Source organism: Danio rerio, chromosome 3 (genome assembly GCF_052040795.2).
Source record: "Danio rerio strain M-AB ecotype USA chromosome 3, GRCz13ab, whole genome shotgun sequence".
Lineage (NCBI taxonomy): Eukaryota > Metazoa > Chordata > Actinopteri > Cypriniformes > Danionidae > Danio > Danio rerio.
The window spans coordinates 1,789,135-1,801,036 of record NC_141023.1 but is presented as its reverse complement, the minus strand read 5'-3'; the positions used below and the strand labels follow the sequence as shown (position 1 = coordinate 1,801,036).

Below are 11,902 nucleotides of genomic sequence, written 5' to 3'. Positions count from 1 at the left end.
ATCTGTTTCAGAAGCACTAGAAAAGGCTTACAGGCATTAAACCTTCGACCATGCTGTTAGTTTCATCATTGGGCTAATAGATGGACTCCTACATAAGTTTCAATCGCCCCTCACGGTTTCTGAACTGTGCACAGTTGCTGTACTTACACTTACTTGCAACACAGTAAAATTGCTTACAGAGACCAAGCAAATCCTTATTGACCTTATTCTCCGCAGACGAGTGGGCGCTGCCATTTAAATCTTTTTGGCTTGAGACTTCCGGTCTCATTCACTTCCATTCATTTTTAGACATTAAAAACTGCTCGTTACGCTGTTTGATGTTGCAAACTGATATTTCCTTGTTAAATTATTCTACTTGGTCTTTATTGTCATGCAAACATTTGTTTGTAGAGCAAGCAGTTTGACTGTTTTCTGCCGTTTATTATTCCTAGTCATTTCTCCCATAGGCGACTGAAACGGAAGTTCTAAGACAATCGCAAAAACAGGCGCACCTCCGCATTTTAGAATCAGGTCAATAGAGAGTCAATAATTACAAGATCTGGAAGTGCATAGTTTCAGCCACTGGCTTGAAAGATAATGCAAGCTAAAAAGAATTAAGTTGGGGTTAAACTTTTATCCCTTCATGTTTGTAAGTCCATTTGGATAAAAACATCTGCTTAATAGATTCATTATTAAATGCTTAATTATTAAGCACACTGAATCTGTCACAGCAAATGACTCAAACAAGAAAAGTTGGCCTTTATTGCATTTACTTGAGTTTATTGAGATTTTTTCAGCCAGAAAGAGGTACAAGCATACAATAATCCAGCATCATAGATCTTCAAGCTGCTTCTGCCACTGCACGCTGCTGTTTGCTTGCGTTTAGTAATTGCTGAACATTTGTGATGAGATTGATGAATGGGCATATTGCTGCGGCTGATGTCCCTTTCTAAAACAAACAAACAAAAACAGTTGCTATTAAACATGATTTTTTCATAACCTAATGCCAGATCTACCTGAACCGGCATGATTCATGTTGATTTTATGATATTGCAGAGATCACCACCACCAGGGAATTTTTATTTTTAACATTTTAAAACAGTCGTGATGTAACAAAGCCTCGCTTACTAAAAGTGTGTGACATTGGTCATTTGATAAGAGCTTTAGAAATAATGATTTAAAACAAAAGATTTTGTAAGGGTTTCAAAGCCATCACTAACATACAGTAGTCAACCTTTGAAGAGGATCGATAAGATTTTAAAAGTGTCCTAAAGCAAGAATGTGTGCTGTTGAATAGTTTGCGGTCTTGGTGAAAGGTGGCGATACAGTGTTGCGTGAGCAGTCAATCTGACAGTATGGTGTAAAAACATAAGTAAAGTTTATTCATAAACAAATGTCGAGAGGATCACGTGCTTATGATTGTTCACAGCTGTTCCAACTTTAGCTAATGACTGATTATCCAATCAGACGATCTTTAACTCACTATAAATAACCAGCCTTTTCTCATCTCAATATCTTCGTCTTGAAGAAACCCCCCCACCCAACCCTACTTTCCCTTTTTTCAAACGGGCGTCACGGTGGCCAGCGATTAGCGCTGTTGCCTCACAGCAAGAATGCCCCTGGTTTAATTCCCTTCCAAACCAGTCGACATTTCTGTGCGGAGTTTCTCCCTGTGGTCGCGTGGGTTTTCCCCGGATCCTCCGGTTTCCTCCCACAGTTCAAAAACAAGCACTCTAAATAATTAATCAAAATACATTAGCTAACCTCTGAGTACACCTTTCAGTATACATATCTGACACTTAGCTACAACAAGCAAGAGGGGGAGTCATCGAGATCTACCTGAGCTCAAACTCCCCTCTCGCCTTGCAACGGGAGGGAGCCCAAGGCTTGAGGATCTTATAAGCTCAGGGCTCTCCCCCGGGTCAGCACGCCAAACTAGCTTTACTACCAATCATCAGCTAAGTATGAACTCTTGAAATCACAGTGTATTCTCGGTCTAACTTTACCTGTTTGCACGTTGCATTGGCTTCTCCATAACGGATAGAAGTGGCAATGTGTTCACAGGTGTTTGTCAAGCTCCATTCCCCACAGTCTTTATTCATCTTGACAAGAGCAGCAATGATTTTTTCCTTTTCAGGTTTTACTTTATCATCTAGGTAATTGTGCACAGTGACATTCTTTAAATCCAAGTGTCTGAATGCACAGCCAGATGTACCAGCCTTTCTGGATGAGATGGATGAACTAGATCCATCATCACCATATTCTGTGGAAGTATTATTCAGTTATTGGCGAATAAAACCTCTGCTTGATACTTGTATTATCTTTAAACAAATGTGTCATACTTAGCATGTCAAAAATGTTGGCGTTGTCATCATGCTTTCCTTCGATTTTTTCATCACCTACAAATATAGCATAGTGATTGGCAATTTTTTCTCCACATAGACCTCTGGTGGAAAATACAAGTATGTCTCCAAATTCTGGCTGTAAAGAGAAACAAAGAGGCAAATAATCACAATGTATTAACAATACTGGTATGATGAAACTTTCATTTGTTAAATATAGGCTAGTTCTCTGAGAATGAAAACAAACGTCACTTGGTTTGTTTTAAACGGAGGCACAGAGAAGCACAGCTGGAAAAGCATGCAGATCAAAACAAACTTCTGGCTCAGGCTCGTCATCTTTGCAATTGCTAAGAGAGAAACTAGATAAGATATACATGTTAGGGTGGTAAATATCGTATTCTACAATTACATATAAAACAGACAACATGTTCCCATACATATTGATTTAATAATGGCCCAGAAGATTTAATAAAACTTTATAACCATACCCAGCTCTGACAGAAAGGCACCCTTCAGTCCTTTGACTACCTGTGGATAAAAGGAAGCTCCTGCTAGATCAGGCAATGGGGGCTATTGGAGAGGCACATTAAATACAGTGCACTTACATGCGATTTGAATGGACTAACAGTTCTTGTGTGGTAATTTGGGTACTCTGTGTGAAGTGAAGCATGAAAAAAACCTGATAATGCAAATTTAAGGATGATTCAAAAGAAGTGTCAAAAAAGGCACTCTACAATGATCACGTGACTCTTATCAAACAGCTATAACAAATGACTACTCATATCACACTGTTCTGTGTAGACTTTTAAGTGTGACTCAGATCTTTTTGCTCTTGGATATGTCGGGGAGGGGATGAGTTGGGAGGCAGCTCTATAGTAAGGTGATGTTGGTATATATATCAAACTTAAGCAATTATATTAATGTATAATTCCATAACATATTGGCAGTTGTGGCTTAAAATTGTAAATGCTCTTTTTTTAATACAAATATCACCTCTTGATACACGTTTTGGAAAGGTTGAGCATTTGTCGTCCTCTCTCTGTCAGTGATGTCACATCTGGTCTTTTCTACACAACAGTTAGGCATAGCAATAATGACTTAAGACCTGAATTTGATTTATTGTACAGGGACAGTTCTACTCCAGACATGAGCAACACGTATGCAACAAAAGACAGTAGAACCCATTGAACGAAATTGCTGGGGGAATTATTAATAATGAATAATATGTTTTTAATTAATTATGAATATTTATAATTATTGTTTGGCAAACTGTATGTATATTACAAACAACTTTATCTTATTTATTCAAAGCAACATAATACTTACTGGGGAAGTAAATAAATAGTTATACATTTAAAAGTAATTAAAGTAGCAAAAATATATTCAAAAAAATGTTTGTTTGTTTTTCAAAAATATCGGTTCGATTTGACACAGTGGTGTCACGGTTCGGTATGTTTTCGATACAGCATTAAAAGAAAAAAGCCAGAGGATTTCTCTGATTTAATTCTTTTTAATGTATTAAAACTAACATAATAAAAGTATGATCTTTTTTTTTTACTTTAGTCAGTGATAGAGCTATACTTCTGGGGTTTCTGCTTAGCAGCAAATAAAACAAACCCTTCTTTATACTCAAAACCAAAAAGCTGCTTATAAAACAATTTATGTAATATTGTAAACAAATAAAAAGAACAATTTAGTTTTTATATGGAAGTATTTATTTATTATTTTCAGAAAGATGAGTGTCCACCTTTCCTTCAGACAGCACAGATCTGCTTGACTGTCATCTGTCATTTCAGTGGATCTGAAAGCAGGAATTATCTGACTGAAATGGGCTTATTAAGAAATAATGTAAAGAGGTTCTATTACATTTAACATTTTCTTAAAACTTGAAATTTCCACTACCGATTAAGATCTCTCATATGCACAGCTATAAATGTACCGATCGCCTCTGTGATTTGATTTGCCCTGTTCTCATCTGTAGGAATTGCCTGTCTGAATGCTGTTCCAGTTCCAGTTGTTGTCGGTGTAAATGAGTTGATATGCTCAAATATTACCGCTAAAATAGCTTACTGTCTCATAGATATATACACTAGATGTTGCCTGGCCTATTGTTGTCTATTGGATGGAATGCGTCAATAGCGCCGCCATCTTGCTACAGGGTAGTGCTCCTTTGAAATGAATGCGGGACCAATGTACAGTGGAGGACTGTGGCCCTCCAAAGCCAGAGATATACACATATACACATATATCTGTGATCGGGAGTTTTCCTGGATGTTAGTATGCAATTTTTATTTTGTAATTACGAAAATTATAATTTTACATCACTTTTCTACATTGATGGATCAGTGACCGCATGGCCATTCCTGACAAAAAGCTTGTGTTTGTGTGTACAGAAATGTACTATTCACCCTCCCTGTTAAATTTGATCTAATCATGTCCTGAAACACAGCTCCTCTCCTGCTTTCACTGCTCATACTGATGAAGGGAGCGATTCGTTTGTGAATAAATCTCCGTTATGAACGACTCTTTCACTAACATTAGCCGACAATAATACAAGTTTCTGGCAGCGCAGCATCTCGTTGTCATATTTCTTTGGCATTGTTTGCTGATTTTATTCAACAAAACTAGCATAAGCCGAGTGTTTAGTGTGAGTTGGAGCTGCTTTGCCGTATGGTGAATGCAGTAAGTGACTGTTATCATCAATAACGTTACCTGATTAGCACAAAAGTTCAGAACATACAAAAACAGTAAAAAACATAATATTACCTATGAAATGTTCTGCCTTTGTGCTTTGCTTTCTTTGTTTGCTCGTTACTACACCCGTAGACAGCGTCAAAGTCCCGCATCTTCACATAATAACACTGTCTTGACTAGTGCGGTTGAATGACATTTGTCCTGGGAGCACTGTACCAATGTGGCGGTGCTATTGACGCATGCTCAGGGTCCCTATGCGATATCTAGTGTATATATCTATGATACTGTCTTAGCAGAAGATTTCATTGTTTTTTTCCACCTCTCTCTGTGTGGCGGTGATGGTGCGCGACGTATCTGAAGAGCGGTGGGGGCGTGTGAGCGCAACGTATCTAAAGAGCGGTGGAGTCGTGTGCGTGCGTTGTACCTGAGCAGTGCTGATGAGTTGTGCCCAACGTAGTAAACGTACCTGAAGAGCTGGGAGGGATGCGGTGGAGAGGGTTGTGCGATGTATTTAAGGACCAGGGGGGAGAAGGGTGATTTCCGGAGGATTATCATTCATTTACGGGCATCTGGGAGTCTCTATGCATATGCGGGAGATTTATGAAACTTCCGGGAGACTTGGGATGTCTGGCATTACAATAACGTTACTAGCCATTTTGCGAGCTAGTGTAGCGCGTGTCTGACTGAAGTAGTGTTCGGAGGTGGGCGTGTTTGGTCATATGTGAACAGGTTATTGAGATTGGCTGTTCTGTGTCGGGGGCCAGGGTTGCTGGGGCAACGGAGGCGGAGCCAGCATGAGCAGGCTGACACAGAAGTCAGAAAGATTGCTAATGAGTGCATCATGTTTTAATTAAGTGATATTCTGAGTTCAAAAGCGATGGTCTACTGTTTAACATAATAGCGGGAAGGCAGCATGTTGCCTGTCATGTCATTTGGCATGCCATGTTGAGCATTGTTGCACTGAAAACATTATATTTTGTACTTATTCTCTTTTATCTTTTTAGATATTAGTCTGAATCGAATCGGTTTGTAATGCGTAACGAACCGAAAGTCTCATACTGAACAGTTCAGTATGATTACGCGCATCGTTACACCCTTTATATATATATATATATATATATATATATATATATATATATATATATATATATATATATATACACACACATACACACAGTTGAAGTCAGATTTATTTTATTCGCCCCCCTGTTTATTTTTTCCCCAGTTTCTGTTTAACAGAGAGCAGATTTCTTCAGCACATTTCTAATTATAATAGTGTTAATAACTCATCTCTGATAACTGATTTATTTTTCTCTTTTTCATAATGACAGTAAATAATATTAGACTGTATATTCTTCAAGACACTTCTATACAGCTTAAAGAAACATTTAAAGGCTTCACTAGGGTAATTAGGGTAACTAGGCAGGTTAGGGTAATTAGGCAAGTTATTATAATGATGGTTTGTTCTGTAGAGTATAGAACAAAAATATTGCTTAAGGGGGCTAATAATTTTGAGCTTAAAATGGCTTTAAAAAAATCAAAAACTGCTTTTATTCTAGCCAAAATAAAACAAATAAGACTTTCTCCAGAAGAACAAAATATTATCAGACATACTGTGAAAATTTCCTGAATCTGTTCAACATCATTTGGAAAATATTTTAAAAAAATAAAAATTAAAAAAATTAAAAGGGGGGTGAATAATTCTGAAACTTCACGCACTCAATGACCGCAGGTTTGCTTGCGTAGCGTTATGGAATGTTATGGATCTGATAATAGACTGGAGGCTTGTGAGGCGAGTTTCTTTGGTTTGTTTTTGTCTCTTTGTTGACAGTTCGACAGAGGACGCTAATATTATTCTACTTGCATGAGTCTCAGCTTAAAAACATATATAAAATGTTTAGTCTTTGTTGGAGAGTCATTAATCTGTGAGGTTTTCCCTTAAAGCATGATATGTACTACTGGTGGAACGGTGAGGGGTGATAGTTCGTCTTCATTGCGATGGCTTGGAGGGTGGATACCACCGTCTGAGAGTTTAGGCGGAGCTTCTGGACTGATCTTGCAGAAGATTTGGGTAAAAAACATGGCAGATGCGTGAATGGAGAAGGAGATTATATTGACAGCTTTATAGTTAAATGGTGGAAGAGCTGGTGGGTTGGGGGTGTCTCGCGGGACCTCAGGCTTTTTGTAGCACGAAGCATTCTTCAAGAAAAAGAGAGAGAGATGAGAAACTCCAGCCTGATCTCACGAGAAAACGTAAGTATTTTACGTTTTGCCAGTTTAGTCGTACGAAATGGTATGATTTTAAAAAGGAGGCGTGGCACCTGACCCCAACCCTAACCCCAACCATCATTGGGGGATGAGCAAATCGTACTAAATTGTACGAATTAGATCGTACGAATTCATACGAATTAGCCACTAAATGAAAAAGTTACAAATTGCCGTGAGATTGTGTTGGAAACTCTGGTTATTTTTAGTGAGCAAGGCATCATCTGATTAGTGAATCAGCATAGCTAATGTGGGACCAGCCGTGAACCATCATAAGCATGTCATCCTCTCGAAATTAGTTTATAAATAAACTTCTCATTGTCGCAGTCATACATATTTGTCTTCATTTACCACCAGTAAATCATGTCACTTTGATTGATGCTTTTGTTTTAAACGTTTCCTTCTTCCTCATTTCTGTAAGTCACTTTTGATAGCACTGATATTTAATAAGTGCTTAAAGAATCTAAAAAAGTACTTTTAACATTAAACTAGATACTAGTGTGGTTTGTCCACTCAAAATAACTCAAAATCTCATTATTTAGTCTTCCTCAAGTGTTTCCAAACATTTTAGTTTCTAACAAAGAAAGAAAGCTTTTAAAGAAAGCTGAAACGTACTATGAAAGTTAATGTTTACATCTGTCCAGCTTTCTTCAAAATATCTTTTGTGTGCAACAGTATGAAGAAACTTTAAAATGTTTGAAACTAGTGAAGGTTGAGTAAAAGATAAAATAATTTTTAGTAATACCAGTTTCAGGAGTGGTTGCAGCAGTTTATAGCAGAGAGAGAGAGAGTGTGTCTTTCAGACTGTGATATACAATAAGCCATGTGATGACTAGTGTTTGTGTTCTAAGGTTATTAGATCCCGGGTCTTCTAAGCCATTTTCTACAGTCCATGCAAGAGCAAAAAGATCTGACTCACACTTAAAAGTCTACACAGAACAGTGTGATATGAGTAGTCATTTGTTATAGCTGTTTGATAAGAGTCACGTGATCATTGTAGAGTGCCTTCTTTTGACACTTCTTTTGAATCATCCTTAAATTTGCATTATCAGTTTTTTCTTTCATGCACTGCCATTTACAAACTACACACAGAGTACCCAAATTACCACACAAGAACTGTTAGTCTATTCAAATCGCATGTTAAGTGCACTGTATTTAATGTGCCTCTGTGTTTAATACCAACTGTTTTTGTTTGTTTGTTTGTTTTAGAAAGGGACATCAGCCGCAGCAATATGCCCATTCATCAATCTCATCACAAATGTTAAGCAATTACTAAACGCAAGCAAACAGCAGCGTGCAGTGGCAGAAGCAGCTTGAAGATCTATGATGCTGGATTATTGTATGCTTGTACCTCTTTCTGGCTGAAAAAACATCTCAATAAACTCGAGTAAATGCAATAAAGGCCAACTTTTCTTGTTTGAGTCATTTGCTGTGACAGATTCAGTGTGCTCAATAATTAAGCATTTAATAATGAATTCATTAAGCAGATGTTTTTATCCAAATGGACAAACATGAAGGAATAAAAGTTTAACCCCAACTTAATTCTTTTTAGCTTGCATTTACTTTGGAATTAATTATTATTACTATCAGATCGTATAATTATCGCCTCTTTAAAACTTGCTTGTTTAACTTATTTCTAAGCATTTTTATTTTTTAATTGGAGTTATTTTTATTTTTGTGTGTGTAGATGCATTCAGAGTATTTTTGACAATGCTGATTCAGGTTATGCAACATGTACACCCCACATGAAAAATAGTAAGTTATACAAAATATACATATACTGTAATTTAATACTACAATTTATGTAATATACATTTAATAATACTATGGTTAAAAAAAACCTTAGTATATTATATACTTCCAATAATACTTCCAATGCTTTAATGAATGCTCCAGCATACTGGCGTAATGACTATAATGATTACAGTATAACTAAATACTGTAGTAAACTTCAGTTTATACTACTGTAAACAGTGGTGTATCATAGTATAATAAACCCTATAGTTGTAGAAAACTATGGTATTGGATTATTCAGCACAATCTCACGGCAATTCGTAACTTTTTCATTTAGTGGCTAATTCGTACAAATTCGTACGATCTAATTCGTACATTTTAGTACGATTTGCTCATCCCCCAATGACGGTTGGGTTTAGGGGTGGGGTTAGGTGCCACGCCTCCTTTTTAAAATAGTACAATTTCTTACGACTGAACTCGTACGAATTCGTACGAATTAGCCACTAAACTGGCAAAACGTAAAATACTTACGTTTTCTCGTGAGATCATGCTGGATTATTTCTTCATGTAACTCTAGCTGTTGGGTTACTAAAGCAACTGTATAATCAGCACAACAGATTAATTGAAGCACTTTACTGTTTACGTGGAATTATTTTGCCATAAACAATGTAAGTATTGGTCTCTTCATTGAAACAGGTTGAAAATTAATATGACATAATTTGTTCTAACAACATTTTACAAACTATAACATTATAATTTTTAGAATATCTCCTTTAAATAGTTAACAAAGATACTAGGTTCAGGTTTTGTAGTTGACATGCTGTCGCCATTTGCTTTTACAGTGCTATTATCTCATGTAGCCTAGAAAAACAACCTTAATAAACAATTAAGTGAAGTTTTTCAACTAATTTTCGAGAGGAGCACGTGATATAATTGACAGCAGCTGGCCACCTATCTACACTCATTAGTTAGCCAATCAGATCTATCCTAACTCACTATAAGTAGCCTAGCTAGACATTACTCTCTTATCTTCGTTTTCCGAAGAAACAAACGACAGGTCCGCTCTAGCTCCTCCAAAAGTTACTTACGGACAAAACGGATCCTCCACATCTCCTACTATTCTTCAACTACAATACCACACCACCTTTACTACCATCGTCAGCAACTACAAAAAAAATGACAAAAACAACAACAACAGCGACGGCGGCGGAGATCACAACAGCATCAGCGCAGCTACATACAAGAAAGAAAGCTCCACGCTCCATAAAAAACACCAGCCCAGTCTTAACAACAACCAGCCCAGCATGAAAGTCAGCTCGAGACCGAGGCTCCAACAAGAGGCCGTAGGCCTATCCACTCCAGCCAGATCACAATGCAATCCCCAGCTTCGCTACGTACCTTCTTCAGCATCATCATGCGTCTCGCATATCCAACAACGACTGTCACTGAACTCCTCCAAACTCCTAGACGCCGGGACCACAATTCAAAGCCGCTGCATTAAACCCAAAAAACTTGCGAATCCACGTCTTCACCGCCACCCCCAGGACAAAACACGCTCCTGCCACACCCCCTATCCTAAACCGACATTAAACCCGCAATCTCTCCGCCTCCCCGGAGAATCAAGGAAAGGATAAAAAGCAATATTGGATTTGGACATATTGCAGCAATCATAATTCTAAACACGGATAAAACCAATCTCCCGGACAATAAAGCAACTCTTGGGAATTCCACCTCACCTCTTCCAGTCTGCAGCTCCCGATTCCAGTGCACACTCCAGTCCTCCTCTTTCAGCGATCCTTACCACCTACGGGCTACGCACCCCGCCCCTCTACCTTGCGTATCATTGCTTTTTCCCCTCTAATTTATACAAGCTCGCAGCTACTGCGGCGGTGCATACGCAGTCAGCCAAGTGCTAAGCCTAGTGAAAACAGATATTGCTTGTCGACTTTTGTCAACATGTTTATGCTTTTACTGAATTACGTTTGTAACTGACCTAATTTTCTGAATTTCTCATTCCAGGTTTCGTCTACTGAAGCACAGCCGATCTCGGCGCTCCCTTCCCACAACCTCACTAGCCGTCCACCAACGCTAAACCAGAAATCACAGAGCAATTCCCTGTTAAGCACATCCATACCAGCCCTACTGAAATGGGCATTAGAACGTTTCCAAAAACGTCTAATAACGGCTCTTTCATCTCCTCATAATTCTGCCTTTTTCAGCTTTAACAGCATGATTCTGCCTGATGAATATGCTTAAATTATCACGTTATAAACCAAGCAATCTCTTTAATCTAGACGGCTGCAGCGCTCGGTTGCAATCAACATTACACCTGCCACCCGATTTCTGGCAATCGGAGGTCACAATTATATTTCGTAGTCCGTTTAACATTCGGATGCAGAAGTAGCCCACACATTTATGCTTAAAAACGATCCGCTGGATTTCGTCAATAACTACGGCGTTTGCACGTAATTCACCTACAAGTTCCCGTTTCTCTCTCCCTAATATCCCCCAGCTAAACTAGTGACCGGTTTTCTAATATTTGCATTCTCATTGCGGAAGAACCTCCGGCTTAAGCACTTCTATAGAATTCTTAAGCATCAATTTGGAGTGATAGAATTTCAAGCATTAATAAGCTACTTGAATAAAGCGACAAATTAGTCCCCTTTTATATTCTGGAAGAAATATCACGTTAAGCATAAACTGCTCTCCATCTTAGAACATCAAACACACATGCGCATTATCCCGCAGGGATGCCTTTCGTCACTCACCTACTTTATCTCGCACCAGCAATCTTCGGAATAGAAGAGAAATGATCTAAATCCGATCTTGGCTGTAACAAACTCTGCCCGTAGGGCGTCGCGCACCAGAGGCGCCGACGGCGCGGTGAC

General features: G+C 38.3%; 1 protein-coding gene across 1 annotated transcript; it reads right to left on the bottom strand.

Moving 5' to 3' along the window:
* Positions 1–734: 734 nt before the first annotated feature.
* Positions 735–3,168, bottom strand: LOC147845374 (uncharacterized). Its single transcript, XM_087243876.1, has 5 exons — positions 2,810–3,168; positions 2,574–2,680; positions 2,322–2,460; positions 1,986–2,242; positions 735–928 (listed from the first exon to the last, which is right to left on the bottom strand). The coding sequence occupies exons 2-5, from the start codon at positions 2,655–2,657 to the stop codon at positions 821–823; spliced, it is 588 nt and encodes a 195-aa protein (XP_087100002.1). The 5' UTR covers positions 2,658–2,680; positions 2,810–3,168; the 3' UTR covers positions 735–820.
* Between the last annotated feature and the right edge of the window lie 8,734 nt (positions 3,169–11,902).

Excerpts from the sequence above, each read along its gene's own strand:
- LOC147845374 (XM_087243876.1), bottom strand. The coding sequence starts at position 2,657 with ATGACGAGCCTGAGCCAGAAGTTTGTTTTGATCTGCATGCTTTTCCAG. Across the intron at positions 2,461-2,573 it reads CTCCGTTTAAAACAAACCAA|CCAGAATTTGGAGACATACT; the intron begins GTGACGTTTGTT and ends TTCTCTTTACAG. Across the intron at positions 2,243-2,321 it reads CAACATTTTTGACATGCTAA|AATATGGTGATGATGGATCT; the intron begins GTATGACACATT and ends ATACTTCCACAG.